Source organism: Bactrocera latifrons, unplaced genomic scaffold, assembly GCF_001853355.1.
Source record: "Bactrocera latifrons isolate USDA-ARS-PBARC rearing strain unplaced genomic scaffold, ASM185335v1 scaffold_93, whole genome shotgun sequence".
Taxonomy (NCBI): Eukaryota; Metazoa; Arthropoda; class Insecta; order Diptera; family Tephritidae; genus Bactrocera; species Bactrocera latifrons.
The window spans coordinates 846,617-873,824 of NW_017537634.1; the positions used below are offsets into that span (position 1 = coordinate 846,617).

The following is a 27,208-nucleotide window of genomic DNA, read 5'->3' on the forward strand; positions in this document are numbered from 1 at the left end:
CCTACATACATTAGTAACTCATCCCTTGACGGCGTTCCTTTAAAATACAAATACTGAATAACCCAGAGAAGCAGGATCTAGATTTTCTCCCTATAGCTCCATATTTGTATTTTAAAAGAAGTCGTCAAAAGTCTTCGATTATGTTTGATATTGCAGCATTGGCGCGGATAAGTTAGGATGGTGCGAACTATTCATGCGTAAGGCTGATAAGCTTTTGTTGTACCATTCATCCTCCGGTGACATACCTTGAAATATAATAATAATGCATTTATGTACAAGTTAGTAAAATGTTGATGCGTTTATGAGGTTAAAGTTTTTCTATTCTAGTGTTTCGGATTGTAAACTCTGATATCTAACGTCAATAACGTCTTCAATACTAATGACAGCGAATATCAATATGTCCAATTAATGCTACGCAAAGAACATACTTCTATACGTATAGGATAAGAATAAAAGACCTATTATAAAGTTAGGTGCCGCCGCTGCAGGCAAGAAGGGAATGTGAAAACAGTTTTTCACTTGCTATACGAATGTCCAGCTTTATTAAAAGTCCGACACAAAGTTCTTGGAACCCATCAGACACCAAAACTCGAATAGTTGTCCACAAAACGCATAACGAACATAAGTAGTTTCATTGAGAGCACCAAATATCAAAATGGCGCATCCAGCTCTATTTGAGCCCCTGGTGGCTTCACTTCTACCTGCCTATGTAAGTACATAATTCCAGAAGTGCTTTATACAACAACATTCGGGAGTAGAAAATCAGTGATCCACGTATCATAAAACTGCATAATATGAAGATTCTTGTGTAGCAATGAATCAAAGATACAAAATATCACTTCCTACTCGAAGCATGAAGCAGTTATGAGACTTACGTTTCGAATTTATCATAATTATTTATTACTTTTATAGTTAATATACTCTGATGTTTTGTGGAGCAGTTTCTAAACGAAAAATTCACTTGCCAATCCTACAGAACTGTTCTATTGTGTAACAATACTAACTTGAACTAGGGCTGGAAGTTTCATCCGAATAATTCAATTATCCGGTAAATTGAAGTATCCACGGATTTAAACAAAGAATCCGTATATTAGATTATCTTAATATTTTTTTGGAACAATATACGGCACCTAGGTAAGGGAGAAAGAATACAGGTTTCGGTTTCTTACAACACACAAAAGCATAAAAAAAATTTCAAACCTTAGCACTGTTAAACCTAAAATCTTAATAAGGGGTAGGTGTATACAGACCATTCTCAATACAGTCAAGAATTGGCATCGCAAGCAAGTCTGGGGTTGAACTTGGAGAAAACGGAAATGGACAAAACTCCTCTATGGAGGTTCCCTTCGATAAATGCGACACAACTCTCTTTCAAGGACCAAGTACTGTAGGATAGTCTTGAAAAGCAAACTGCTGTGAAAGCACAACGTGGAAGAAAGAGTGAGAAAAGCTAGAATGCTTTATATGCATGTTGGCAAATGCTCCGCACAATCTGAGGGATTTCTCATGCACTGGTCCTACACAGCTATTGTAAGACGAGTTCTGCTCTACCGTGCAGTAGTACGGTGGACAGACGTGCGGAAATCTACCTACCCGAAGCCAATGGAAAGGGTTTACAGAACGCTGCACTGTGTATAACGGGAGCTTTAAGAACAATTCCAACGGCGACTCTTGAACTGGTACTAATCCTGATACCTATAGACCACTTCGCAGAAAAATCGGCGGGACGACTACTGGCTGCAGGAGAATTTACTTATAGAACCTTTGGGCATAGCTCGGTGGGTAATGACGGCTTGGTAAACACCGACTACATGATCCCACTTTTGAACTGGGAACGAAGGTTCAAAGTAAATATAGAATAAGACGACCTTTTAATTTTCCGAACCACTGCATTATATTTCAAGCTAAGGTCTTTAACATTGCAAAAGCATCAGAGCTGGCAGTAACCTCGTATCGCATATCGGCCAGAAGTGGCGTGAGAACCAGAGCAGCAGTGGAAAGTGTGGCCAAAAGCAAGCAACTTCACTTCTACTGTGTCCCAGGACTCAAAGGCATCGAGGACAATGAAATAGTGGACGAGATTACCAAGAATGGTGTAAGGGTAACTTCTGAAAACGTAATCAACCAGAAAGTTCGCATGAGTTTCCCAATATGCATTGTCTATACGATAAAATGGACTTTCTGGTTGCAAAACTGCAAGTCATGTGTAAAACGGTACATCGGAAGTACACGAAATTCCTATTGAAAGTCAATAGAAGATCGAACTACTAACTCTGTCACGTGGTGACACACGCCCGCAGATTGGGGCTGACAGACTGTGACTGTGCAATTTGTAGACTAATATCTTTAGTTTTATCAAATTATTCGATTTAACGCGTTCATATTTGAACAGTATCTAATAAGACATACGAGGTGTGTTCAAAAAGTATCGCGAATTTTGTGCTTTTTCAAAAATTATTTACTTATTCATGAATATCTATTTTGTCCCCTTCAAAGTAATCCCCATGACATATTATACACTTGTGCCAACGGGTTTTCCAATCTTCGAAGCACGTCAAAAAATAATTTTTTTTTATCTTCTTCAGCTCCTCCTTCGATGCCGTCTTTATTTCGTCAAGAGAAGAGTAACGTCGTCCTTTCATTTAGGGAACAAGAAAAAGGCACAGGGGTCCAGATCTAGGGAATACGGCGGCTGCGGCATCATTAGTGTGTTGTTTTTGGCCAAAAATTCGCGCACAAGCAACGATGTGTGAGCAGGGGCGTTATCGTGGTGCAAAAGCCAATTTTTGTCACATCTTCTCGGCCTTCTGAGAACATTTTACACCACCGATAAACGTTGCTTCGGTGCAGGCCACAGTCAACATTCGGAATGAATCGAAGACGATCCAAAACACGTGCAAGCAAAGCAGCTGTCAACAATGAACATTCAAAATGGCCGAGCTTTTCGGCATAAGTGAGAGACATGAGTACCAACATAACGCCACAAAAAATTCGGCATTCGAATATACGTAACCCGCGAAAATTCAAAATTCGCAATACTTTTTGACCACACCTCGTACATATGTGCTTGTATATGTATTTTCACATTTATATGTATGTACTCGTATACATACTCGTTTATAAGTAGGAATGCAATAATGTGAGCATAATGACTATCACTTATATGCCAAACGGAATAATCAAATTTAATGAAGTAAGCAATTGCCTCATTTCCCTTTATATTAGGAGCCGAAACGCCAAATAATTGATTTTGTCTAAGGTTTTCGTCGTCCTACCAAGAATATATGTAGTCTTGCATGTACTTTCAAGATGCTTTCGGTGAATTACCAATGTGCCTTGCCAAGGAGGAACTTCAATTTAAGAAACGGAAATGTGACCAATGCGAATGAGACTTTCTGCATATGTGATGAATTGAAGAAAATAAATGCATAATTTCCTGCATATTTTTGAATGTGTCGATATATGTTTATGCATGCTACTTTGAACATAAGACGTTTTCTTGACTTATCCGTTCAAGCAGAACATCTTATAATCTTCGTATATTCGATATGTGTGAAAGTACATATGTATGTACAAATAAACATGTGAATATTTATGCAAATACATAATTGTATAAAACTCCTAACTTTAATTATCTTCAGCAAAGAGCCATTACACACACATACACATAAAATAGCACTATTTAACATAATTAGACATACCCATTGAATCTTGCCGCACCCCCACGGAACCCATATTGCTGCCATGCGTCATTGTGAAAGGTTGTGTCATACCAGGATATGAGGAAGCGCCCATTTGAAATAAGTCCTGGAAAAGAGAGTGGTAAGTATTTTTCTGCAAAATTGTTAAAAGTGATGAGTTTTAAATCATACCTGTGGATATCGATTTATCGAATTATGATGTGGATAGGGTTGGTAACCACGTGATACACCATATCCTTGAATATTCCTCATCATGCCATTGCAAGAGGGGATCACAGATGGAGCTAAAGCTTTCTGCAGCTGTTTTTCCTGTTTTCGGTACTTTGCGCGTCGATTTTGAAACCAAACCTTCGGAATAGGAACACATTTTTTTATAAAATCTCTTATTGGTTTAGAATTAAAAATCTTATATACATTTCATTTACAATGAAATACTCATTTCAATGAAATGTATGCTGATTCATATAATTATCAAGATATTATAATCGAATGTTCGAATTTATTTTTCAAAACTTTAATAAAAATATTAATTTACAAGTTTTGAAACAGTTTGTAGAGTTAAAATGGCTTGGATATCCAATTTTGTTTTTCGTAAATCTACCTAGTCGTGCCAGAACTTTAATACGTGACTATGAGAAGCACAACAGAGCGGTTTAAGGTTAAATTTACACGACAATACATTTTAATTTCGTTGGCACTCTTATAAAATAGGCCAGTTAAGATTTTAGATGAGAGATCAATCGACAGAAATTACAACTTCGATATAACAGAAATAGACGTTCTGGCTTTGTCTGTTGCAAAAATAAACAGTAAAACGTCCATTTTTTAATAAATCTTCTGCTCTTTCAGGTTATGCGAAGCAATGGTGAGTGCTAGTAGTCACCTCCGATTACCTGATCGATTTGGAATAGATAGCACTTCATGTTTATAAAGAATTACGCTCGCCGTTTGACCGTTATTAAAACAATATTTTCTATGGATTTAAGCCCCTTCCACTGTATTCGTAAATGTTGAGTTAGGGTTTCAAAGCTCTCGGCATTGCACAGCGAGAGATCTCCTCCTGAGTTAGAAGTTCTATTCAATTATCTAATGTTTTATGCGACATCGACAGCTTTGTAGGTCAATGAAACCAAACATTTAGTTCAAACCGTGAAATTAAATTTGTGTTCATTTAATTTTAAAAACATCCGCCGACTGAACGTTCAATTTGTACCGAAATAATTACGGTGAATTATATGGGTATTCCTTATCTTTGGTTTTTACATAAATATTTCAGTTAGAACGCTTTAAAGTCAGTTGACAAATGATAGCATCGGCAACCAGTGAATTAAATATGTGGAAAAACGTAGAGAGAAGAAAGTGAAAAAATAATACGAAAATTGTATTTTCCTATACAAATGTATATAAGTATGTAAGCATGTATGTGAGTGTTTGCTGGATGTACATAGATATGTATTACATTGACTGTATATTTGTTTTAATACAAATACGCAAGTGTGTATGTGTGTGTGTGCGCCATCAAATGGATCCTTAATTGAGTTACTCCGCCCACCATTCGTTCAGTTACAAACACATTTTCATCTACGCAAAGGCAAGCAAGAAACAAGCAACCAACCAACGAACCCACTCGACTGCTAGCCCGCCGGCGAACGAACCACCTGCAACCACCTACACATTCATTCATGCACAGGCGCATAACCATCGTCACCATCACCATCATCAACATCGCCATCACCGCCATCACCGCCACCACCATCAACTGTTTCCGAACATTGCAACGTTAAATCCGCCATTCCTGAAAGCAAAAAGCAGCCAAGCGAACACAAATATACCCTTAGTACACAGACGAACAGACAACTAGCAAATGGATGGAATGGATGGAACGGATCCCAATTTCAACCCAAGGGGATGAGGCAAATCGGCAGCAGTAAATGTTGAAATGAATTTCGAGCAAACGTACAGACAAACATACGAAATGTGTACAGGATTACCCTGCAGATAGTTGTAAGTATAGTATTGTAAGGCCAAAATATTTTCAAATTATATCTTTAAAATCTTCAGTCTTATTAAATATATGTTGAAGTTGTGTTTCAGATCGGAACAACTTTCTAAATTAAATATTAATATGTAATGAAATATTTTCAGGTTAACTATTTATTGGATTTCGGACACGACGGTTAGTTTTTTTTTTTACACAAAAGCACCCTTCCAGATGATTTTATAACCTCTTTCTTGCAGTTTTATACATGATGTCGCTAACTTAAATCGGCGTTCGAACTTGCTTACTTTAAATTTAAGAAAAACAAAGCCGGGTGCTAGGGCTCAGAATATTGAGGGCATAATGTAATATAATATGATAGCAAGTCATGAGTTCAAGCCTCACGCACAATTCGGACTGACGTATGGAAGGACTTGGTGCATTTTACGTCGTTCAGCGTGTGCAAGAACTGAAGCCACTCAACTTACTCAAGCGACATCGATTAGCTCTATGGGCTATTGAAAAGTTCCAAAGTGATTAGACGTTTCGAACCAAATTTTGTTCAGCGATGACGCCCTTTTCTGGCTCAATTTATGCATTTGGGCCGAAGAACAACCTGAAGTGATTCAATAGCTGCTATTTCATACAGAAAATAGAACGGTTTGATGTGGCCGGTGGAATCATTGGTCCATATTTCTTCAAAAATGATGCCGGTAAGAACGTAACCGTCAATGGCAACTGTTATCGTGGCATGATAACCGACTAAATTTTAAGCTCGTGATCTCGACGACATTTGTTTCGACAAGACGGCGTCACTTCCCACACATGGCATCAATCAATGGATTTATTGAGAGAACACTTTGCTGAGTAGATAATTTCACGTTTTAGGGCGGTCCATTGGCCACCAAGAAAGATGTGATAACCCACCGTTAGACTTTTTCCTGTGGGGATGTGTAAAGTCTAAAGTCTATGCGGAAAATCACGCTTCGATGCAGATCTTGAAGCAAAAGTTATCAGTTGAAATGCTCGAACAAGTCATCGAAAATTGGACTCAGCGGATGGTCCATCTGAGTCGTAGCCTGGGCCAACATTTGAAAGAGATAATTTGCAAGAAGTGAAGGGCAAAGAATGTGCTTTCGAATGATAATAAACTATCATTTCTAAAATATGGATTTATTTACTATAAATTTGTACTATTTTAACAGTTCTAAACTTTTCCCTACAATTATAACTGAACATACCTTAAAAATGCATTATTTCATAGACCGTTTCAAGACCGCTAAGCATTCGCTGCAAGACTTAGACATTGCCGCATCTTATTGCCTTATTTTATTTCTACTTGTCGTCAATGCTCCAGAAATACGACGAACACACAGAGTCATAATATAGACACAACACTAAGCTACCCCATTTTGTAATAAATTATTTTTTTCCAAAGCTACCATCAACTTACATATATACAATGTACGTACATATGAACATGTATGTATGTATGTTCAAATTTCACTAAATCCAAAAAAAAAATATATACGATATAAAAAAAGAACAAAAATAATTTCGTCCTTCCATTTTGCTTGGCTTTCATCTTAAGACATTTCTACGTCTCCTCCATTAAAATTGCTATTGCCATCATAGTCTTTGATGCTACCTCCATTAATATGGGTATATCTGTGTATTTACGAGTGCATATGTATGTGGCACAATGAACGGCGTCGTCAACTTGTGCTGCAGGATTTGCTCCCTTCTTTATACACACTGCGCGACGTTTCGGAATTTTTCGTTTATTTTCTGTTTGCTTCCCTTTTCCATTCGCCTTCCTTCATATTATATTCAATTTCAAATTTAACATTTCGCTATATTTTTTATTCAAGCCTTGTTTATTTTGTATTTGGTCGTGTGATGAAATTTCAAAGCGATATAACCGCGTAGCAAGATGATAAATGGGTGAGGTAAGAAGGCTGGGATTAACATTGGTCATTATGGTATGATTACTAGGGGTTTTATTAAAGTTAGAATATGAATTTAAAAACTCTCATAATATCGGTTTGTCTTTTGTAACAAAGCATGTTGTTATTACCATATCTATAAGTACAAGGTGTGTTCCAAAGTAAACAGGACTTTAAAAAAAACAGAACAAATGGTTTTTTTGGCAAAATCAATTTATTTTATTCAAAATAGTCTCCTTCTGCTTCAATACAGATTTTTGCACATTCCAAAAGCATGTCGGTATGGTCGCCAGTATGCCGGTGCAATCCTTTTAAATGCCTCTACGTCTGCATAACGCTTTCCTTTCATGGGCAAATGCATTTCTCCGAAAAGGAAGAAGTCGCAAGGTGCCATGTCAGTTGAATGCGAGGAGTGGTTATTAGTTTAAATGTGATTTTTGGTCAAATAAACCTCTTTAATGATGTCCTTCGAATGTTGGATTCTGATAAATTTTTGGTCGTCACTCAATTTATGCAGAACAAGCCATACACACACCTTTCGTAAGCCCAAATATTTGGTCAAAATGCGATAAATCGATGTTTTGGATTTGTTCAATTCCATTTTCATGAATTTCAATGGTGAAATCATGGATTTTGAACGGGCTTCATGTTGATCGTCATTTATGTCCTCACGACCACCTTTAAAAACGTTCAAACCACTCGTACACTCTGCTACGGGATAGGCAATCATTGCCATAAACTTGTTTCATCAAGTGAAACATTTTGCTAAAAGTTTTACCAAATTTAAAACAAAATTTAATGTTGGCTCTTTGTTCGAAGCTCATTTTCGCACCGATAAAACAAACATACTGACGTTCGATGAAATGCATGAAATTATCACTGGACAATCGATAAAAACATCAGATTCTAACGTGCCAGTCGACATATAGATTTAAAAAGTCCTGTTTACTTTGGAAAGCAACTTGTAGATACTCGTATATAATAATTATTATTTCATATTATTTCATATTATTTCTTCTTAGTTTTTTATTTTATTTACGAATTACATATTACGAACATATATGAAAAACAAGAACACACCGATAAAATATTTGATTTATTGAAGTGTCGAGCTGTGTACTTCTACTCGAGATTATTCTATAAAAAGTATCTCAACAAAATAAAGTGTGCTGTAAAGGGTATACATCTATTCTTCCATGACAATTTTTTCTAACAGTAATCGAGATACACGTATTGATTACTTCATGCAGAAACATATTAGATGTCTTTTTCTAAGGATAATTCTTTCATAAAATGTCGCTATAGGTTGTACGTTATATTAATATATAAGTAAACATAAATGATCATGAGAATCAGACAAGTTGTATTCCGGATGCCTGTTTGTCCGACCATCCGTCAGTGTAAGCGATGCCCTACGTAAAAATTTAAATATCTTGTTGAACTTTGCTACCCATGTTATTTTACAACTTAAAAAGGATAGTTTACAGGTTTACAGAAGAGTGGAATTGGACTTTTGTCGCGCCCACAAATTGTGTTTAATAGAAAACATATAAAGTGCTATAACTTAGTTCAAAGTCAAATAGAAACTTTTATTTGGTAAAGGGACATTTTAGAAACATAATATATAAATATTTCTGGTTGTCCTTATACCGTATATTCCAGTGAATATGTGATATATGTTAAAGAAATAAAAGAGCGTCTCTCTATTAACAGTATGTCCACTTGCCTAAACTGGATTAAAGCGGGTCTATACTAACACAATATACAAGTTTAAAATTTTCGATTGATAAAATATCTTAGGTGGATAAGGTGTCATAGAAAAGTTTAATAAACATATAATATCATGGTTATATAAGCAAAAGTAGTGTATATGAAAGAACGATTGCAAATCGAAAATATTTTCGTTTCATGCATTCAGAGCGATTTCATTTGATTTTCGCTCCTATAATGTCGGTCTACAGATGCATTTCGAATTCTCTCTGGAATTTGAACCAAAATTACCATATCTCATCAACTCTGAAGGCTGCAATGATTTAATAAAAGTCTTACAACTACAAAAAATAAATACTTATTGACAACGCGGTTAAAACAATGAAAATTCCTGAATTCCATTGTTCGAATATCTCAAAGAAAACTACATAATGGACTATGCTTGTGTCATAACATGAAATATTTATATTTATTTGAATAAATCGACATTCCTTGCCATATAACTAATTGACGCGATATCTCAAAAAAGGTATAAAAGCAACAACAAATCACGGTATAAAGCTTTGCCATCTTCTGAAAGTACCATATATGCCAGTGTTTGAGCAAATTGAGCATACATTGTTCGGTTACAGTAAACCCCTTTCCTCATTTGTTTGCTTCTAGATATTGCGAATATTGACCAAAATATCTTAATGTATTGAGTAGTGCCCTCAATGGATATATTGGGTTCACAATTTTTTCCTAACAAATATTGAAAGCAACGATGTCTGAAAATGCTCAAAAGAATAGAAGTCTTAGGTATCTAATGTTCAGTTGTACGAGAAAACCTTACGTGTTATATTTGTATTTTATTTTATTTTACATCAATAAAATAAAGGAAATGGTTTGAGAATCGACGGTTATCAGAGATCTTACTGGCATCGTTGGATTATCGGAAGGATCAGTGAAAATAATTTTATCAGATCATTTGAGCCTAAGAAAAGTGAATGCACGATTGCTTCCAAAATCACTCAAGTTTTTCGGAAAACAGCATGGCGTTACCGTCTGTGAAACAATGCTTTCCGACTACCGTGATGTTATGAAACATATTATTACTGGCGATGAGTCTTGGATCTATACTTACGACCTGGAAACATACCACCAATCGGTGACGGTTTTCTTCAGTTATCGCGGAGTGGAGCTCTCCGAATTCTTTCAAACCGTCCAAACTATCAACCAGAAATACTATTTGGGTATTATGCGTTGTCTGCGCGAAGCTATTCATAAAAACAGGTCGGAATTATGGGCTGATAACTCTTTGCTCATAGTAGTACTTTAAATGTTGAATTAATTGTTGTATTTAAGTGATGAATTGTTGATAAGACACTTCTTCAAAACTATTTTTACATATATCTTCCAATTTAGATGACGATTGTGATTGCTTAGCTTTCATTGTGTTTCATGTAATCTTAATATATAAAAATTACGTATCACGTTGTTTGTCCGCAGTGGACTCCTAAACTTTTTTACCTAAACCGATTTTAACAAAATTTAACTCACTGTGTTCAGTTCGAACCAAATTAGAAGATAGGATGGTAAAAAATGCATAAATAAAAAATACAGTGGAAGCTGGACGCTTTATCAAGCGGACATCTGCATTAGCTATGCACATTGGCCTGTCCCAGAATTTGTTGATGTTTATTAAGTACAATATATTAATTGGACAGAAAGGCTGGTAACCAGTTTTCGCCTTTATTCGTAAATACAATTTTTCCTGTATTGAATAGTTATTAGTGGCCGCATCCACCAGTTCAAGACAAAATCTAAGAAGGGTAGGCGATAAAGCGATCTATGTCCCGAGGGCCACTCCACATCATATATATTCATACGCTACTTAATCGCAGTGGCCTTTAGAACAATTGAGATTTGTTTAAAGTTTGGGCCCAAATTATTGTTCTATTATTTTAAATGTATTTTATTTGGTTCACCGTGTTAATATTTCAAAAGTGTTAGATATAAATATTATATATGTATATATGTATGTATGTACGCAGGTATTAAGTTAATTTTTCTTTCTAAATAAATACAGTTATGAATTTGTAAGCTGACGTTGAGCAGCACCAAAAGCTCCATCAGAATAGGGAAGGATCTCTCCGAGCCGTTCGATACCAAACGAGGTTTTAGACAAAACGATTCCTTATCGTGCGACTTTTTCAACCTGCTTCTAGAGAAAATAGTTCGAGCTGCAGAACTAAATAGGGAACGTACCATCTTCTATAAGACTGTACAGCTGCTGGCGTATGCCGATGATATTGATATCATTGGCCTCAACAGCCGCGCCGTTAGTTCTGCTTTCTCCAGACTGGACAAGGAATCAAACCAAATGGGACAAGACAAATATGTTCTATCATCAAACAAACAGTCGTCGCACTCGCGACTAGGCTCTCACGTCACTGTTGACAGTCATAACTTTGAAGTCGTAGATAATTTCGTCTATGTTGGAACCAGCGTAAACACCACCAACAATGTCAGCCTAGAAATCCAACGCAGGATAACTCTTGCCAACAGGTGCTACTTCGGACTGAGTAGGCAATTAAGAAGCAAAGTCCTCTCTCGACAAACAAAAACCAAACTCTATAAGTCACTCATAACTCCCGTCCTGCTATATGGCGCAGAGGCTTGGACAATGTCAACAACGGATGAGTCGACGTTGCGAGTTTTCGAGAGAAAAGTTCTGCGAAAGATTTATGGTCCTTTGCGCGTTGGCCACGGCGAATTTCGCATTCGAAGGAACGATGAGCTGTACGAGATATACGACGACATTGACATGGTTCAGCGAATTAAAAGACAGCGGCTACGCTGGCTAGGTCATGTTTTCCGGATGGACGAAAACACTCCATCTCTGAAAGTATTCGACGCAGTATCCGCCTGGGGAAGCAGAGGAAGAGCAAGACCTCTACTCCGTTGAAAGGACCGAGTGGAGAAGGACCTGGCTACGCTTGGCCACGTAGCGAAAAGAAGAAACGACTGGCGCGCGGTCGTTAACTCGGCTACAATGGCGTAAGCGGGGACTACGCCAATTAAGAAGAAGAAGAATTTGTAAGCAATTGTCAAAATGCGGAAAACAAATATGTATCTAATTTAAATGAAATGCATGTAAAAATATATGTATATATTTATGTGTTCTTTATATTTGCAAGTGCATATGGGTAATCGCAGATTAAAAGTGTGATAAGGTTTTAAAAGCGCATTAGCAAGTCATCAAATGACAAATGTGATGCGATGTCATCAGCTTTCAACTCTTACCAAATAGCGCCACCAACAACACTAAACACTCTAAAGGTTTGAACCATTAACCACCGTCTTATTAGCGAGCGTAAACCATATTTTATTGCAAATGTTCAAATATTTTCGATTGCGGCCGTACTATTACAAATTGAGCAGCAACCCCAGCAATTTGACGAACGCTGCCCGCTTTCCCGCCTACCCCTGGGCGGGCCGCTATTTGAGTCGGCACAGAGTCTACATCTGGTCTAAAATATTCACGAGCAAGCTAAAATAACGCAACATACTTTGAGGCGTACCGACGACAAGTGTTACAGTAATATAAGCAAGGGTGCACCACCCATCGACTTTACTTGCCGTACAAGTATTTCGCCCTAACGAGGGTTGGCGTCATTATAAAACTATAAATTAATTATAACTGCGGGGCACAAAGGGAACTACGTGTGTAAATCCATCACGAACCATGTGCATACATATGCGAGTAAAATTAGATGTACATACAATGTAAGCGGGTTTTGATAGACTTCTAAGCCGATGAATCGGATGTCAACAGTTCGAATTGTTTTGTATTGAAATAAAATAATGAGTGCACTTTACAGCGACACTGCGGCCAAATGCTATACGCGTTGCAGGCATTGAATCGGAATAATCGCCGACTAATCGCTAATCATGATTAGCACGGACAGCGAAGTGATACATACGTGTACATTCGGGTACAAAGAGATATCTGATCGAGTGACAATGGAGTTTGTGTTTTTAGCATGTTTTTTATGATTATGATTAGTTGCGCAATTGTGGTGAGTCTAATTGTTTATTGTGCGATCATTATCTCAACTGTGGGCTAACTTACTTGTATTCGTGCTTCATTCAGCTTCGTCGTTCGTGCCAGTTCCTCTCTACAGTAAATGTCCGGGTAATGTGATTTTGCAAATGCTGCCTCCAGCTCAGCTAGTTGCTCCTGAAATAAATGACAAAAATATTTGTAGGTTATATGCATACATAAGTTTTAAAATTTTTTAACTCAAAAGTTTAATACTAACGAGAAGAAAATGGAGCATGGATTTCGAAAATATATTTATAACTTAACTTATTTAACATATGTTTCTTACATCGCATACTGAAAAAATTAAGTTCTTGGATTGATAAAATTGGCACCAATATAACGTACAAGTACATATCGTCACCTGAAATGCAAAATAACGTAACAACATTTTCGAAAATTTACAGTGCCGTTAATGAAACACGAAATAAAATAGAGCATGAGTGAAACAAAATATTTATATTGGTTAAAGCTGGTTTATATCTGAGGGAACCTGAAAATGTTGGACATATGTAATATTATGTATGTAATTTGAAGTAGTGAATCGTAATCAATAAGATACTCAATATTGAATTTTTTGATGATACGTTATTTTGCATTTCAGATGAGGATATACTCTATATAGCTTATAAATACATTGACCGACATACTCGGCATAAAATTTGTTAGAAAACCGAATATCATTATGGTCTTTTTTTTATACTCTCGCAACAAAGTTGCTAAAGAGAGTATTATTGTTTTGTTCACATAACGGTTGTTTGTAAGTCCTAAAACTAAAAGAGTCAGATATAGGGTTATATAAGTGATCAGGGTAACGAGTAGAGTTGAAATCCGTCTGTCCGTCCGTCCGTGCAAGCTGTAAATTGAGTAAAAATTGAGATATCATGATGAAACTTGGTACTCGTATTTCTTAGCTCCATAAGAAGGTTAAGTTCGAAGATGGACAAAATCGGCCCACTGCGATTTCCAAATTCGGTGTATAATACTTTCTTAACACCCTGATGACATGTACCAAATATGGGTGAAATCGGTTCACAACCACGCCTGAAATCTCGATTATCACTTTATCATGCGAGAGTATAAAATGTTCGGTGACACCCGAACTTAGCCCTTCCTTACTTGCCTTAAGGTCTTGACAAAACCTACAAAGCGGTGCCATACATTATTAGTTTGGATATTGTGCTCAACAGTTATAGACGAGTAAACATAGAGCTCACTAACGTCAAAATTCGCGCTATTTTAAAGTTTTCCTTCATTAAAGGCAAATCCGCTAGAGAAACGTTCCGTGAAATTAATGTGTTTTAGGAGATGGTACTCTATTACTTGGAACTACGGAGGAATGGTTTCGACACCATGGATAAGTCAGACGGCGAAAGACCTGTGGCGACGAATACCGATCAAATCATGAAAAACTCCGTGTTAGACCGGCATGTGGCATCTCCTGACATCGCCCAGAAGATGGATGTTAGTGACCAAACTATTTTAAACCATCTGCCGAAGGCTGGATGGAAGGTTTTATTGCATCCACTATATAGAACGGACATAGCGCTAAGTGATTACCACCTGTTCATGTCCATGGCAAACGCCCTTGTTAGTGCATAGGTGAACTCAAAAGAGGATGGTGAATAGTGGCTGTCTGAGTTCTTCGTAAATAAGGAGAGGCTTCCACGCGGGGGGTTTTATGATGTTTCCGTCTAGATGGAAACATATTATCGAACGAAACGGCGCATATTTGAACGAAATCCGATCACAGTAACACTTTTTATAAAGCATTGAATAAAGAGCAAAAAAGCGGAAGGGAGATATTTGATGGGAGTTAAGGTAGTATCGACCCCACTTTACCCATTAAATATTATCATGCCACATACTAGAAAAAACGGATGAGTTTCATTAAGGTACCATATCGCAAATGCAATCGCCAATGATATGGAGTAAAGTCAGTTCTGTAATTTTCATAGAGATAACTCAAATATTGGCCGATATCTCCACCATAAAGTCACCTGGGAGTTCGAAAATCTTTATATTAGGTATATGGGGGCTCAAAGAAGAATTTACCCATTCAACCCATTTTTTATATACAGAAACACTATTGTCAGGAAAGGTTTCTCTCCGAATTTCAATTCTATATCCCATAGATCGATCGATATTTTGAGTCAAAAGTCAACTAATGATACTGGGGTCCTAGGGGATTGAACAGTCCTGGTTGGGTTTATGAAATTTTTGGTTTTAAGGTAATATACTTATTATTACACTTATGTGAACTGGAAAGTGACAGAATTAAGTGAATAAAATTGTGCTGTAGGCGTGGTTGCAGTCTGATTTCTCCCATTTTTGCACTGTAACATAAGAATATAAGAAGAATGTCACGTACCAAATTTAGCTGCCATAAAACCCTCCCATACCATCTCGGTGGCAAAATTTAATGTCTCTGGGGTTTTTAGTTATTTATTTATATTAACTCCTTATATAGGGAGTTAGCAGGGTTATCACCCGAGCTCATCCATTTTCACACTTTGGTAGGAATTCGTAGAGTATTTGGGTTAGGCGAATTTAGCTTTAGTGGTTTAGGAGATATATATATTGAACTTATTGGAGCGATTTTTCAACAAATCGTTTGTATGATTGTTAATACAAAGATGAGAGAGCGAAAAAGTTAGTTAATACCTAAAATTAACTAGTGATGAGCAGAGTATAAGTGCAGTTTTGGTACCCAATTACATTAAGACAAGAAAGTTTTTTCGAATACCCATAAATATACTATGATCAATTCCATTACAATACATTTCACATATCGACCGACATATGATTCAAGGAACAAAGTCAACCAGAAGAAAAGATAAATCATTTTATATATTGAAGCTTGAGAAATTAAGTCTAACAGCTTTGCAATTTGAATACTGTCATACAAAATAGTTCCTGACTCTGTTTTATTTCGATTTATTTCTTAAGGGAATTAAATACTAACTTAATATATACATTTTATTGTTTTCAATACCTGTAAAGCCTATTCTAGGGAGGATATTAAAACCGAAATACTAGAAAAATACACCCTTCTGTTTAAAGTCTATGTTAAAGGAAACAAAAATTGTTAGAAAAACACATCACTGGTTTTTATGCAACCACTTTTACATATATATATATCGCCTACTTGCTCAGCAAAAATCGATTTAAATTTAGCATTTGAACGGAAGTTCATTCAACAATAAAAACTACCGATATTGTCTATGCTCATATTCAAAATGTAACTGTATGATGTAAATGTATAATTTCTGTCTATATTTGTTCAGTATCCATATGTATTTATAACGGGTTATTGGTTGTGGGTCGTTTCAAGCTGTATAATTATTGTTTGACATTTCATCATGAAAAGTCTTACGCCTGAACAACCTTTAACAATTGAACTTTATACTATTCGCAACAGAATCACCCATCTTGAGATCCAAAGACCACGTCTGGCACGCAGTGAATGAAATATAGCAACCGTAGTTGAGTGTACCCCACACAAGACCGTGGAGAGTCGATTCGGCGCCATTCACAACAACTCGGGCTGACGTATGGAATGACTTGTCGCATTTTACCTCGATAATGAAATTTGTTTCAACAAGACTGCGCGACTTCCCACACATCACACTAATCAATCAATTTATTGAGCGAATACTTCCGTGAGCAGATAATTTCACGTTTTGGGCCAGTCAATTGGCCACCAAAACCGTAAGATATTACACCGTTAGACTTTTTCATGTGGGGCTATGTAAACAACAATTGTTGTGATTTACGTGAGTACCTGCCGACGACGGCCTTGCCTAATTTTGGTTCCAATTGATTCAGGTGGATAGAGACACCTTAACCGCCTTGGTCGGGTACGAGACCGATCTAAAACCTCTACCGTACTTTTGGGTCCGGCACCCGGCCGCAATGCGAGTTCACATTGGATTGAATTTTTCAAACCTGCCTACCTTTAGCCAAACCCAATGAGCAGTTAGGAGTAAACTCCAAGGGAAAACTGCTCCCTGTGGTACCAGGTTAAAGTCTCAGGTAAGACCTTGTAGCTTTTACTACTACCAGTTGAGTTGAGCCCCCAGAACTAAAATGACTGGTGACATTTGTCGCTTGAACCACAAATGCCTTTATACCAGGAATAAATATAAAGCCTATAATAATCATTTCAAACTGAGTAGTATAGAACTATTTCTGACAGGCATGCCACTGGTAAATTCTAACCCTTACCCGCAGAAGGGTATGTAAAGTCTAAAGTCTCTGCGTATAATCTCGTTTCGATTCAGGCCGTGGAACAAAACGAAATGCTCGAACGGGTCATCTGAGAAGTAGCCACGGCCAACGTTTGAAAGAGGTAAACTTCAAAATATATGTAAGTACCAAAGAATATTCTTTCGAATGACATAAACATTCCCCACTAAATATGAAGTTTTTCAGTTTTTCTTTAAAAGAGGAGCAACCTTGAAATAGATCACCCTATACAAATATCTTAAAGCTTAATTTGAATGTGCATTTTAATTGTTCAAGCAATTATTTCAAGTTTTACGTCGTACAATAAGTTTATGAATGTCGTTATAACATTTTAGTGAAGCAAATGTTTCTCTAAAATAGTCCAGAATTAGAAATGTATGTATACTAATTACATTCTATACATTTGTAACGAGATTTTCAATATATTAAATAAACGGGACTTGATTGCTTGCACCAACAGACGAAATTGGTTCCTAATGTAATATAGTACGAGTACATCTGCACCCATATGTTTGTATTGATATGGTAGACGTACACATAAATGTCATGTACACTAGAGTAGTATTAAGATTAGAGTTGATTTGAACAAGATTTATGTAACTGACCTGTGTAAACGTCGTCCGATGTCTTCGTCTCGCCGGAGTCGGGCAGGATGCTGTGGTCGGTGTATGGCCGGCATGTTGACTTAACGAAGATAAACCATTTCCGGGCGACGTGACACCGCCGGAAACAGACGAGAGTCCCGTATTAGGTTCGGGCTTGAGCTTCTTAAATGCACCTTCCGCTGCAAAATTCAATTTAGTCCAAAGTAAACTATTTAATAAGTATGTATTTACATTTACTCGTCGTTTGTATATAAATTATATTAATATATTGTTTGTGTATGAGGTTAAATTAACTAGAATAGAGATAACTATGCCAACAGCTGTTGATTTCTTAAATATGTGACATTTATGTATAATTTGAGGCAAACCAACATACAATGGCATGTACCCAGCTACTCACACATGCATATACGAATGTTCACTCTCCTTGGCATACACATTTTTAAGTCAATCTCTCTCATGCACTCTTGTACAGTACATTCAGTCAAAGATGGCGGATTTAAGGCGGCATAAAATACCGGCAAATTATTATTCAAAAAACGTTTAAGCGCCGCCAAGCACTGACCCTAAAATTATGAATAATTAGACTAACCAAACTGCGGCCACAACACAAGCAGAAAGTCAAGGAATTCGCACACAAACAAGAGTGGGCGAAAAGGCAGGAAAGTGTGGGCGGGTTGGTGACGTTCCAAAGATCAACAACAATAACACTTATATATAGGTAGAATAATATTCCCGCAGTGGTGAAGATGAAGCAGAAAACGTAAAATGTAAAGCACAGGTGCGTCTAACGGCAACTCAGCGGCCTAACGGTCATATGAATATGCAACCTTGGGATAATTTATGGAAATTTTATATTAATCGAGGTGAAATTTCATCAAGTTAAAACTCATCCTGAGTAATTTGCGTATTTACATGAATGTCGGACTGTCCGCTTTTACCAAGCAGGTAAAGAGCGACAAATCCGACAATCACTTAATTCGGAGTCCATGTAAAATACCGTTTGACGCAATGAGTAGTAGCTATGACATTAGCGGCATTAGCGCAAAACTAATTTTGAAACTAATAGTAAAGTCAGGATACAACTGTAATGAAGTGGTAATAACAACCCATAATTTTCACCCCTTTTGTATTATATATTTGAAAAAAGTTGAATGGAACGAAACATTAAATAATCTCACAAATACATTCGCGGTTTTTACTCTAGCCTTCGTGCGCAAAATTTCAATTGATTTCATCAATTTAACAGCTCGGCGACTGAAACTCGAATTATTTCATTATGTTTTTGATCAAAAAAAAATATTATCATATTTTTTATGTGTAACCTAACGAAATCTTAAATAGACGATAATAATAAACATTTCTTAAATACGAAGAATCAATATCTACTCAGCAGTTACATACAAAAAAAGTTTTAACAAATTTTTTTAACGGCTTACTTTAACATCATCTTCATGATGACGAAACAGAAAAGGCGAAGCAATGAGCACCAGTTGTAAAGAGAATAAGGACACAACATATTTTGAATTAACAATTTCGTTCAGACGATTTGGTGTCTGTTTCCAATTATCACCTCATAACTCCAAAACTGGTAACGCAACTAGAATTTATTGTGCATCTTTTTGAATGTGTCGCGTCAAAAATAAAACTAAGAGATGGTGTAAAGATATAAATGTTATGATCTGTGTTTTTGCTGTAAACACAAGGTGCCTTTCAGAACATAATAACTCTGACAATTTTATTAACAGGTAATGTCATACTGCTAAGAGCAAAAAATAGTAAAATTTTTTCATCATTTTAAAACTCTTAATCTTCACAAAATAATCCCACTTGACCACAATACACTTTTGCATATGTTTTTTCCTATCCTCGAAACAGTTTATAAAATCAATTTCCGGAATAGCCCTCAATCCGCGTAGCGATTCACGTTTAATGCCTTCAATTGACACAAAACAGTTTCCCCAGAGCGGTCGTTTGAGTTGGCTGAGTAGGCAGAAGTCACACGGAGCCAAATCAGGTGAATACAGTGGTTGCGGCACCATATTGGTTGCAATTTTATTAAAGAACTCGCGAAGAATCAATTCGGTATGCGACGGTGCATTATCGTCGTGCGAAAACCAAGAGTTGTCGGCCCATAATCCGGCTCTTTATACGGATAGCTTCGCGCAATGGACGTATAACACTCGTATTCCTTGTTGACAGTTTTGCAGTGCAAAAGAAAAGTATGGTTTTCACTGATTCTTCCGATATTCCAACGATTCCATTAAGATCTCTGACTGTCAATCGTCTTTTATTTTATTGACATGTTGGTTATCAGTTAATGTTAATGGCCATCCTGGTCGTGGTACCATTTGTACCAATCAACACATGGGCTCACGACAAATAATTATCAGCAATTTAAGCGTTTTACAACATTCTGAACGTTTCGGCACCAGCAATTTGACTCTGATTTTTAACTTTTTTGTTGAATAATTGCACTCATCGTAAACATCGCCGAATGCACTTTATGTACCAAAATGCATCGAAACCAAAAGGGTACCTTAAAAGCTTGGCTTGCAAAGGATATATTATTCCACATTCAAACAAACAAACAAACAATAAGTTCCATTAACTACCATTAAGTACCAAACGTCAGAATTTAAAAATCAGTCTTTGCATATTTGACATATGTAGATTCGGTGCTGAAAACATATGTTCGGATCTTAGGTAGGAGTATGTTACTAGATCTAGATTTATATTACCCAAAATGTACTTGATATAAGTAGGCTTTTGTTAGAACATCCCACACTTCACTATGTTAAAATAAAAAATAAGCTCATTTTATTTTGTTAAATTAATTTTTGTTGGAAATTCAATACCAAGGCCAATAAGGACAATATCAGGCCAATGGACAACACACGACTTTTCTTGCAAACAGGATGTGAATAAATTTTAATAACAACGAGTAAGGCCGAACAAAAATGAGCAGTTAAAGTTCTGAAAAAAGTTTTTGATTCTTATTTAAATATGTACCAGATAGAAGAATACATTTATAGGTGGAACCTTTGAATTTTTGCTTCTTACAAACTTATTCTTTATAAAATTCAATTTATTGTAGGAGGCATGTCTATAAGGTGTACGGCCACTGTATAATTTTCAATAAATTTTTTGATTTTTTTGCTTAAACTATGATTTAATTTAATTTAAAATATTTCAAACGACTTTAAATATATATAACTAGTAAGTATAAGTATCTAAAGAAATTTCGTTTTATTCAAAACTTTTTAATGGCCAATTTATCACAAAATTATTAAATTAAATTTTCATTTTTTCTGTCAGGCATTTACAATAATTTTTGAAGGAATCAATATTTTCAAATTTACCTATGTTCTTCTGTTTGATGTGTTTAAGGGGTTATGTGGGTTTCAGAGGTACAAAAAAAGGTAATTTTACGATTTTTTTTTTAACACAAGCAATCATATATTTGAAAAATATAATATGTTATATCAAAGGTATATATTCGTACAGTATATCCTGAAATTTCGATACAAAGATGTTGAAAATTCCGCCGTTGAGACCGCATTTCCCAGGGTGTCTCTCAAAAAAGTGCTCTCGCCGTGGACAGCATAACTCATTATTGGTTCATATAAAATTAAAAAACTAAGCATATTCTGTTGGTACATATCTAAATCTCGTTTTTGAAAGTAGGAAATAAAAAAATATTAAAATTGTCCTTTCCTCGAACTTTGAACAAAAAATCTCATTTTTGGTAAAATTTTCGGCATTTTTTGGTCACAAAAATAAGTTGTAATGAAACAAGAAAAAATAATTCTTTCAATAATTAGATAATATTATTTCAAAACCGTGTACACAGTACGAACTAAATCGGCCCATAACTTTTCGAGAAATCGTGTCCACCAACTTCAAAAACACGGTTTCGAGAAAAACGCGTTTAAAGACAGGGCACTTAGCGCAGCTAGCCTKGAGTGCACAAGTTCTCAAGGCTGTATCTCCGAAATTATTACACAGATCAACTTTAAAATTTAGGACTATATTCTAGAGGTATTGTAGAATTTAATAAAGCAAACAAAAAAAATCGATTTTTGGAAACTTTCAAACCCACCTAACCCTTTAACAACTTTTCTTGCGCAAGGACGACAATTGTGGATGCTAAATGTTTCGCTGCGGCGTGTTTAAAAAACCCATCAAAGAGGCATCGCGCGATTTGTTAATCTACAAAATTAACCAATAACAATAATTTTTCATCAGCTTGAGGTTAAAACTTGATAAATTAGTTATGTGAAGAAAAAAATTACGAAAAAAATTAATGAATCTGCACATGATGTTATTCCCGCTACAGTGGCCATGCATCTAAACATATTGTTCTCATTTTCACATTTTCTTTTATTCATCATTTGTCAAAAATTATTTGGACATGCTGCCTACTAGAGCATAGTCTGATTTTGTTAACTTGTTGTTTTTTTTTTTTGTTTCATTAAAATATTTTATGAATATCATTTTTGTCTTGTATATGTTATGTTACATTTAAAAATGTTTATTATAACAGTAGCTTCAAGCAAATTTGACTAGAAACTTCTCATGTTAATTTTTTCTAGCTTAGCGACACAACAATCTTTCGGCTGTTTCAGTGGCTAGCCTAACTAGCATCTATCTATACACATTTATATAAAAACAGTAATGTTTTTAACAAGTAAGAAAGAGTAGGTTCGGGTGTAACCGAACATTTCATACTTCTGCAACTTTCCAGGATTAAACCTCGGAAAATACCTTCAGGTCTAAAAGGCTTGTTAGTGGCGGGGTCTAGGGTAAATAGGGATAAGGTCGATTTTAGGTACAAAGATACACTGTTATTAGAGAAATACGCTCTCTCAATTCCATTTAAATAACCTGCACATTAGACGATTTATGTAGTATAAAGTCAACTGGATGTTCGAAAATCTTTATATGTTATTACGTACATACATATATGGGGGCTAAGTAAAGTATTGATGCGATTTAACCTAATTTTATACAATGGTTTATTATTATCAAAGAAGTGTTTTCCCGAATTTCAATAACATATCTCACAGATAGGCCAATACTTTCGGTAAAAAGTCAGCCATACATCCTGGAGTTAACATATGCGAAATTTGGCCTCGAATTTGGCATACCTCAGAGGCACTATTTGTGCCAATATATTCACTGATGCTTGATTTGCGTACTGGAGAGGTAAAAATCCTATGGAAATTATAATTGTGCTATATGAGAAGGAGAAGTGGTTGTGGTCCGATTGCGCCAATTTTCACAACTTAAAGATAATGTATGTACCGAATTTGGTCGCAATTGGTGAAGTAAGTCTGGATATGTGTTATTTCACCTAAATATGGGCGGTGCCACGCCCAAAGTCTAATCTTATTATTTTGCGTATAAAATCAGAAATTACCACGCACAATATAACAGTTATTTGAAAAATTACAAAATCATTTTACATATCGTTGCGAAGGAGATTTTTAGTGAATTAAAAGAGCGATAAAGATAAATTTCCAAAAGAGCAATAACTCACTGCAAAAATTCTGCGCAACGATGTTTAAACTGATTTCGTCAATTAGTTGATGATACATTTTTGCTTTGTTCACATAAAATCTAAAATTCCTAAAATTGTCCTTTCAAATGCCGGGCAAAGGTTATCTTGTGAAATGGTCCAAGTATTGTAACTAGTGATTTAAGCAGAGATACTTTTTCAATTGCCTCTTTTGTTAGATCACGCGAGAATCGTGTCAAGCTGTCATGTTATTTTTGTTCAGTTTTGTTTGGCATTTCTTTGTGGGCAGACTTACGCCTGAACAACATTTACATAGCCAGCACGCAGTAAAGAAAATATAACAGCCAGTTCGAAGAACATCCGACGTTTTCGAGTAAAGTTTTGTTCAACGATGAGGCCCATTTCTGGCTCAATGGATATGTAAACAAGCAAAATTGCCGCATTTGGGTGGAAGCGCAATCAAGAACGCCAAAAATGGTTTGTTCTGGTTTGTGGGCCGGTGGAATCATCGGTCTATTTGATGCCTGAAATTGAAGCTCGTCTGATTTCGGCGGCATTTGTTTTCCACAAGACGGCGATTTTCTCACACATCGCTAGAATTTATCCAGAGAACACTACGGTGAGCAGATAATTGCACGTTTAGGGAAGGTCAATTGGCCACCAAGGCCGTGTGATATCACACCGTTAGACTTTATTCTGTGGGGATAAGTAAAGTCTAAGGTATATGCGGATAAACCCGCTTGAATTCAGACCTTCGAGCAAAACATCATACTTGTCATTCGCCAATTACCAATTGAGTGCTCGAGCGAGTCATCCAAAATTTGACTCAACGGATGAACCGTCTGAGACGTAACCGCGACCACATTTGAAAGAGATAATCCTCAAAAAATAAATGCGAAAGAATGTTCTTTCGAATGATAATAAACATTCCCCATTAAATTTGAACTTTTTGTAATTTTTTTTAGTGAGGAACCTCGAAATAGATCACCATTTATTATATTTTTCCAAAAGTCCTTGACATTTGACTCTGCAAAGTTCATAATTTTCAAAGGTGTTTATTTACACTCGCGAATTTTAACTGCTTCAAATCAAAAGGCTATCGCTATTATGATGAACCTGCTATTTTTCATTTAAAAAAACAGTCTATTCCTCCTTTTTAATTAAGTACTTAATTCAGTTGAAGAAAACGGCTATAACTAATTCAAATTAAAGCTCTGCTTCTTTTTCATTATAATTATTTCGTCGCTTTAAACACTATATTTTAAGTTCTTATTCACATTTATAAGTATAATATTATTGAAATTTATTAGGCACGTTTAATAATATTTATAAAGTCGTCCAGTTTAATCTAACTTAAAAGATAGGATAATTTATATCTGACTTATGTTAAAAGTTAAAACAATTCCTAAATAAAATATACATTTCTATACGTACACCAAATATTTGTGCCAAATTTTTTTAAAAATATAGCAAAATCTAAAATTATTTTTTTAGGAACGATCTCCCAACGGCAGTCGAAATCCGAATGTAACATGGACATTATACGTTTATTTTATATCACTTAATAAAAAAGTTGATTTGTAATATTTAGCAAACACAAAAACATCTATATGTCCCCATCTAAATTATTTAAACTCGATCACTGTTCAATTGACTATCCAATTTTATATGGATGTTTGTGTACTTTTATGATCCTTTGTTTTTTCTGTATAAATAAATATTGAGGCATAAAATTTCGTCGAGTAAGTAGTTCAATTGTCGCATTTGAGAAGATAATTGCGGTACTTAGCTTAACAGTCACCCGAAATGCGTGATAATCTCCGGCACGTGTGCACAGTTACAACAACACACTCAGCGGCTGACAGCGCAAACAAACAAACGCATTGTGGTAAACATGCAAACACATACATACATACGTACAGAGATTCGCAGGAGTTATTGGCTTCTGCTCGATCCGGGGATTTAGATAAATCCACTACAAAGAGAGGAGAATGGGCGAACGCTGCTACAAGCGAACATCGAAATGTGCAACAAATTGAAAGAAAGGATTAAAGTGACCACTCGCAGGCTCTACAAATCTTTTCACATTCACACATGTTCCTTTGTCAGTCATTCATGCATTTTTCTGAGAGCAAGCTCCATGCAATACAACAATTACCGGATATCGAATGGTCAGAGAGTCGCGTTGGTGGGGTGTGCGCGGGTGTGTGATGGTGCGAAGACGTGTCCATGCCAGGTGTGGGCAAGCCGGAGTACAATGAGCTAAAGTCTTCGGGTGTACTACTGCATTTGCGTTGGTGATTAAGCGAGCCCTTGTCGATGGATGTGAGTGGGGAACGAGTATCTTGCATCGATGAAGTTAGGCCGAGTAAGCGGTTTTCATGCGAGGAAGTAATGCCCATTAACCGATTATCTTGAAACGACATGAATTTCGTGTCTTGAGATACCCCAGCATGTTGCATATTCGCCGCATGGTCATCTAGTAATCCTTGTTGCAAGCCCAACAAACCGCCAACCAAATTCGGACGCAGTTCATCCATTGAAAGTTTGCTTTGGCCGCAAGTACCAGCAGTGAAATTGAGTTGCCGACTAAATATAGCCGGAAATATATTAAACTGTTGGGAGTCTGCACTGGATTGTGGACTCAGTCCCAGGCTGGGTGGAACGATGTGAGGTATGGAAGAAGCCGTTGAAACAGATGTGGCCACCGACGAAATCGGATGGACGTTATTACCGCCCGAACCGGGTCCGTTGCCAATGACCAACGACGATACGGAATTCGAGCCGACGGCACTGCTGCCACTACCAGAGGTGGCGCTGCCGTTACTGGTCGCACAACCGACGGAAGTTGGTGTATGTAACTGTTGGGCTTGTGCCTGCGCCGATTGTTGTTGCTGCTGATGTGAAGGCTGTTGTTGTGCGGTCGGTGCTACTGAAACTGATTGCTGCTGCTGCTGTCCTATGGGCGGTAAACCGCTATGCGACAAGCCGACGGCGTGAGCTTGGACGGCTGCGTGCGTTACGGCAGAAGTACCTCCGTGATGTGGATGCAAGAGCGAATGATGCGGTGGTAAATGGGCAGACGGATTACTAGTAGACAAATGAGGCTGATGTACGTGATGCGCCTGAAGGGAATTCGAGATGGTATTGCCGACGACGCCACCACCGGACACAGGGCCGCCGGCACAACTGTGTTGTTTGAAATCCAACTTGTGGCCGGTGTAAAATCGCGTATCAATATACGTCTTGAAGAAATCAATTATACCACTCAGCGAAAAACGGTATGAACACGAGGAAGCGGTATATCTATGAGCACACCCTCACAACAATACACAAAATGTTGGTAATCAGTTTAATCCTTTGAAGTACCAATCCAATAGAGCTTTCGATTCACACGCGTACAAATCAGTTTGAT

General features: G+C 36.6%; 1 protein-coding gene across 1 annotated transcript; it reads right to left on the reverse strand.

The window, feature by feature from the left end:
- On the reverse strand, positions 1 to 26,333 carry LOC108977644 (homeobox protein orthopedia). Its single transcript, XM_018947417.1, has 6 exons — positions 25,952 to 26,333; positions 18,273 to 18,451; positions 13,450 to 13,557; positions 3,873 to 4,049; positions 3,702 to 3,807; positions 1 to 245 (listed from the first exon to the last, which is right to left on the reverse strand). Exons 1-6 carry the CDS (start codon positions 26,331 to 26,333, stop codon positions 139 to 141), a joined length of 1,059 nt encoding a protein of 352 aa, XP_018802962.1. The 3' UTR covers positions 1 to 138.
- Between the last annotated feature and the right edge of the window lie 875 nt (positions 26,334 to 27,208).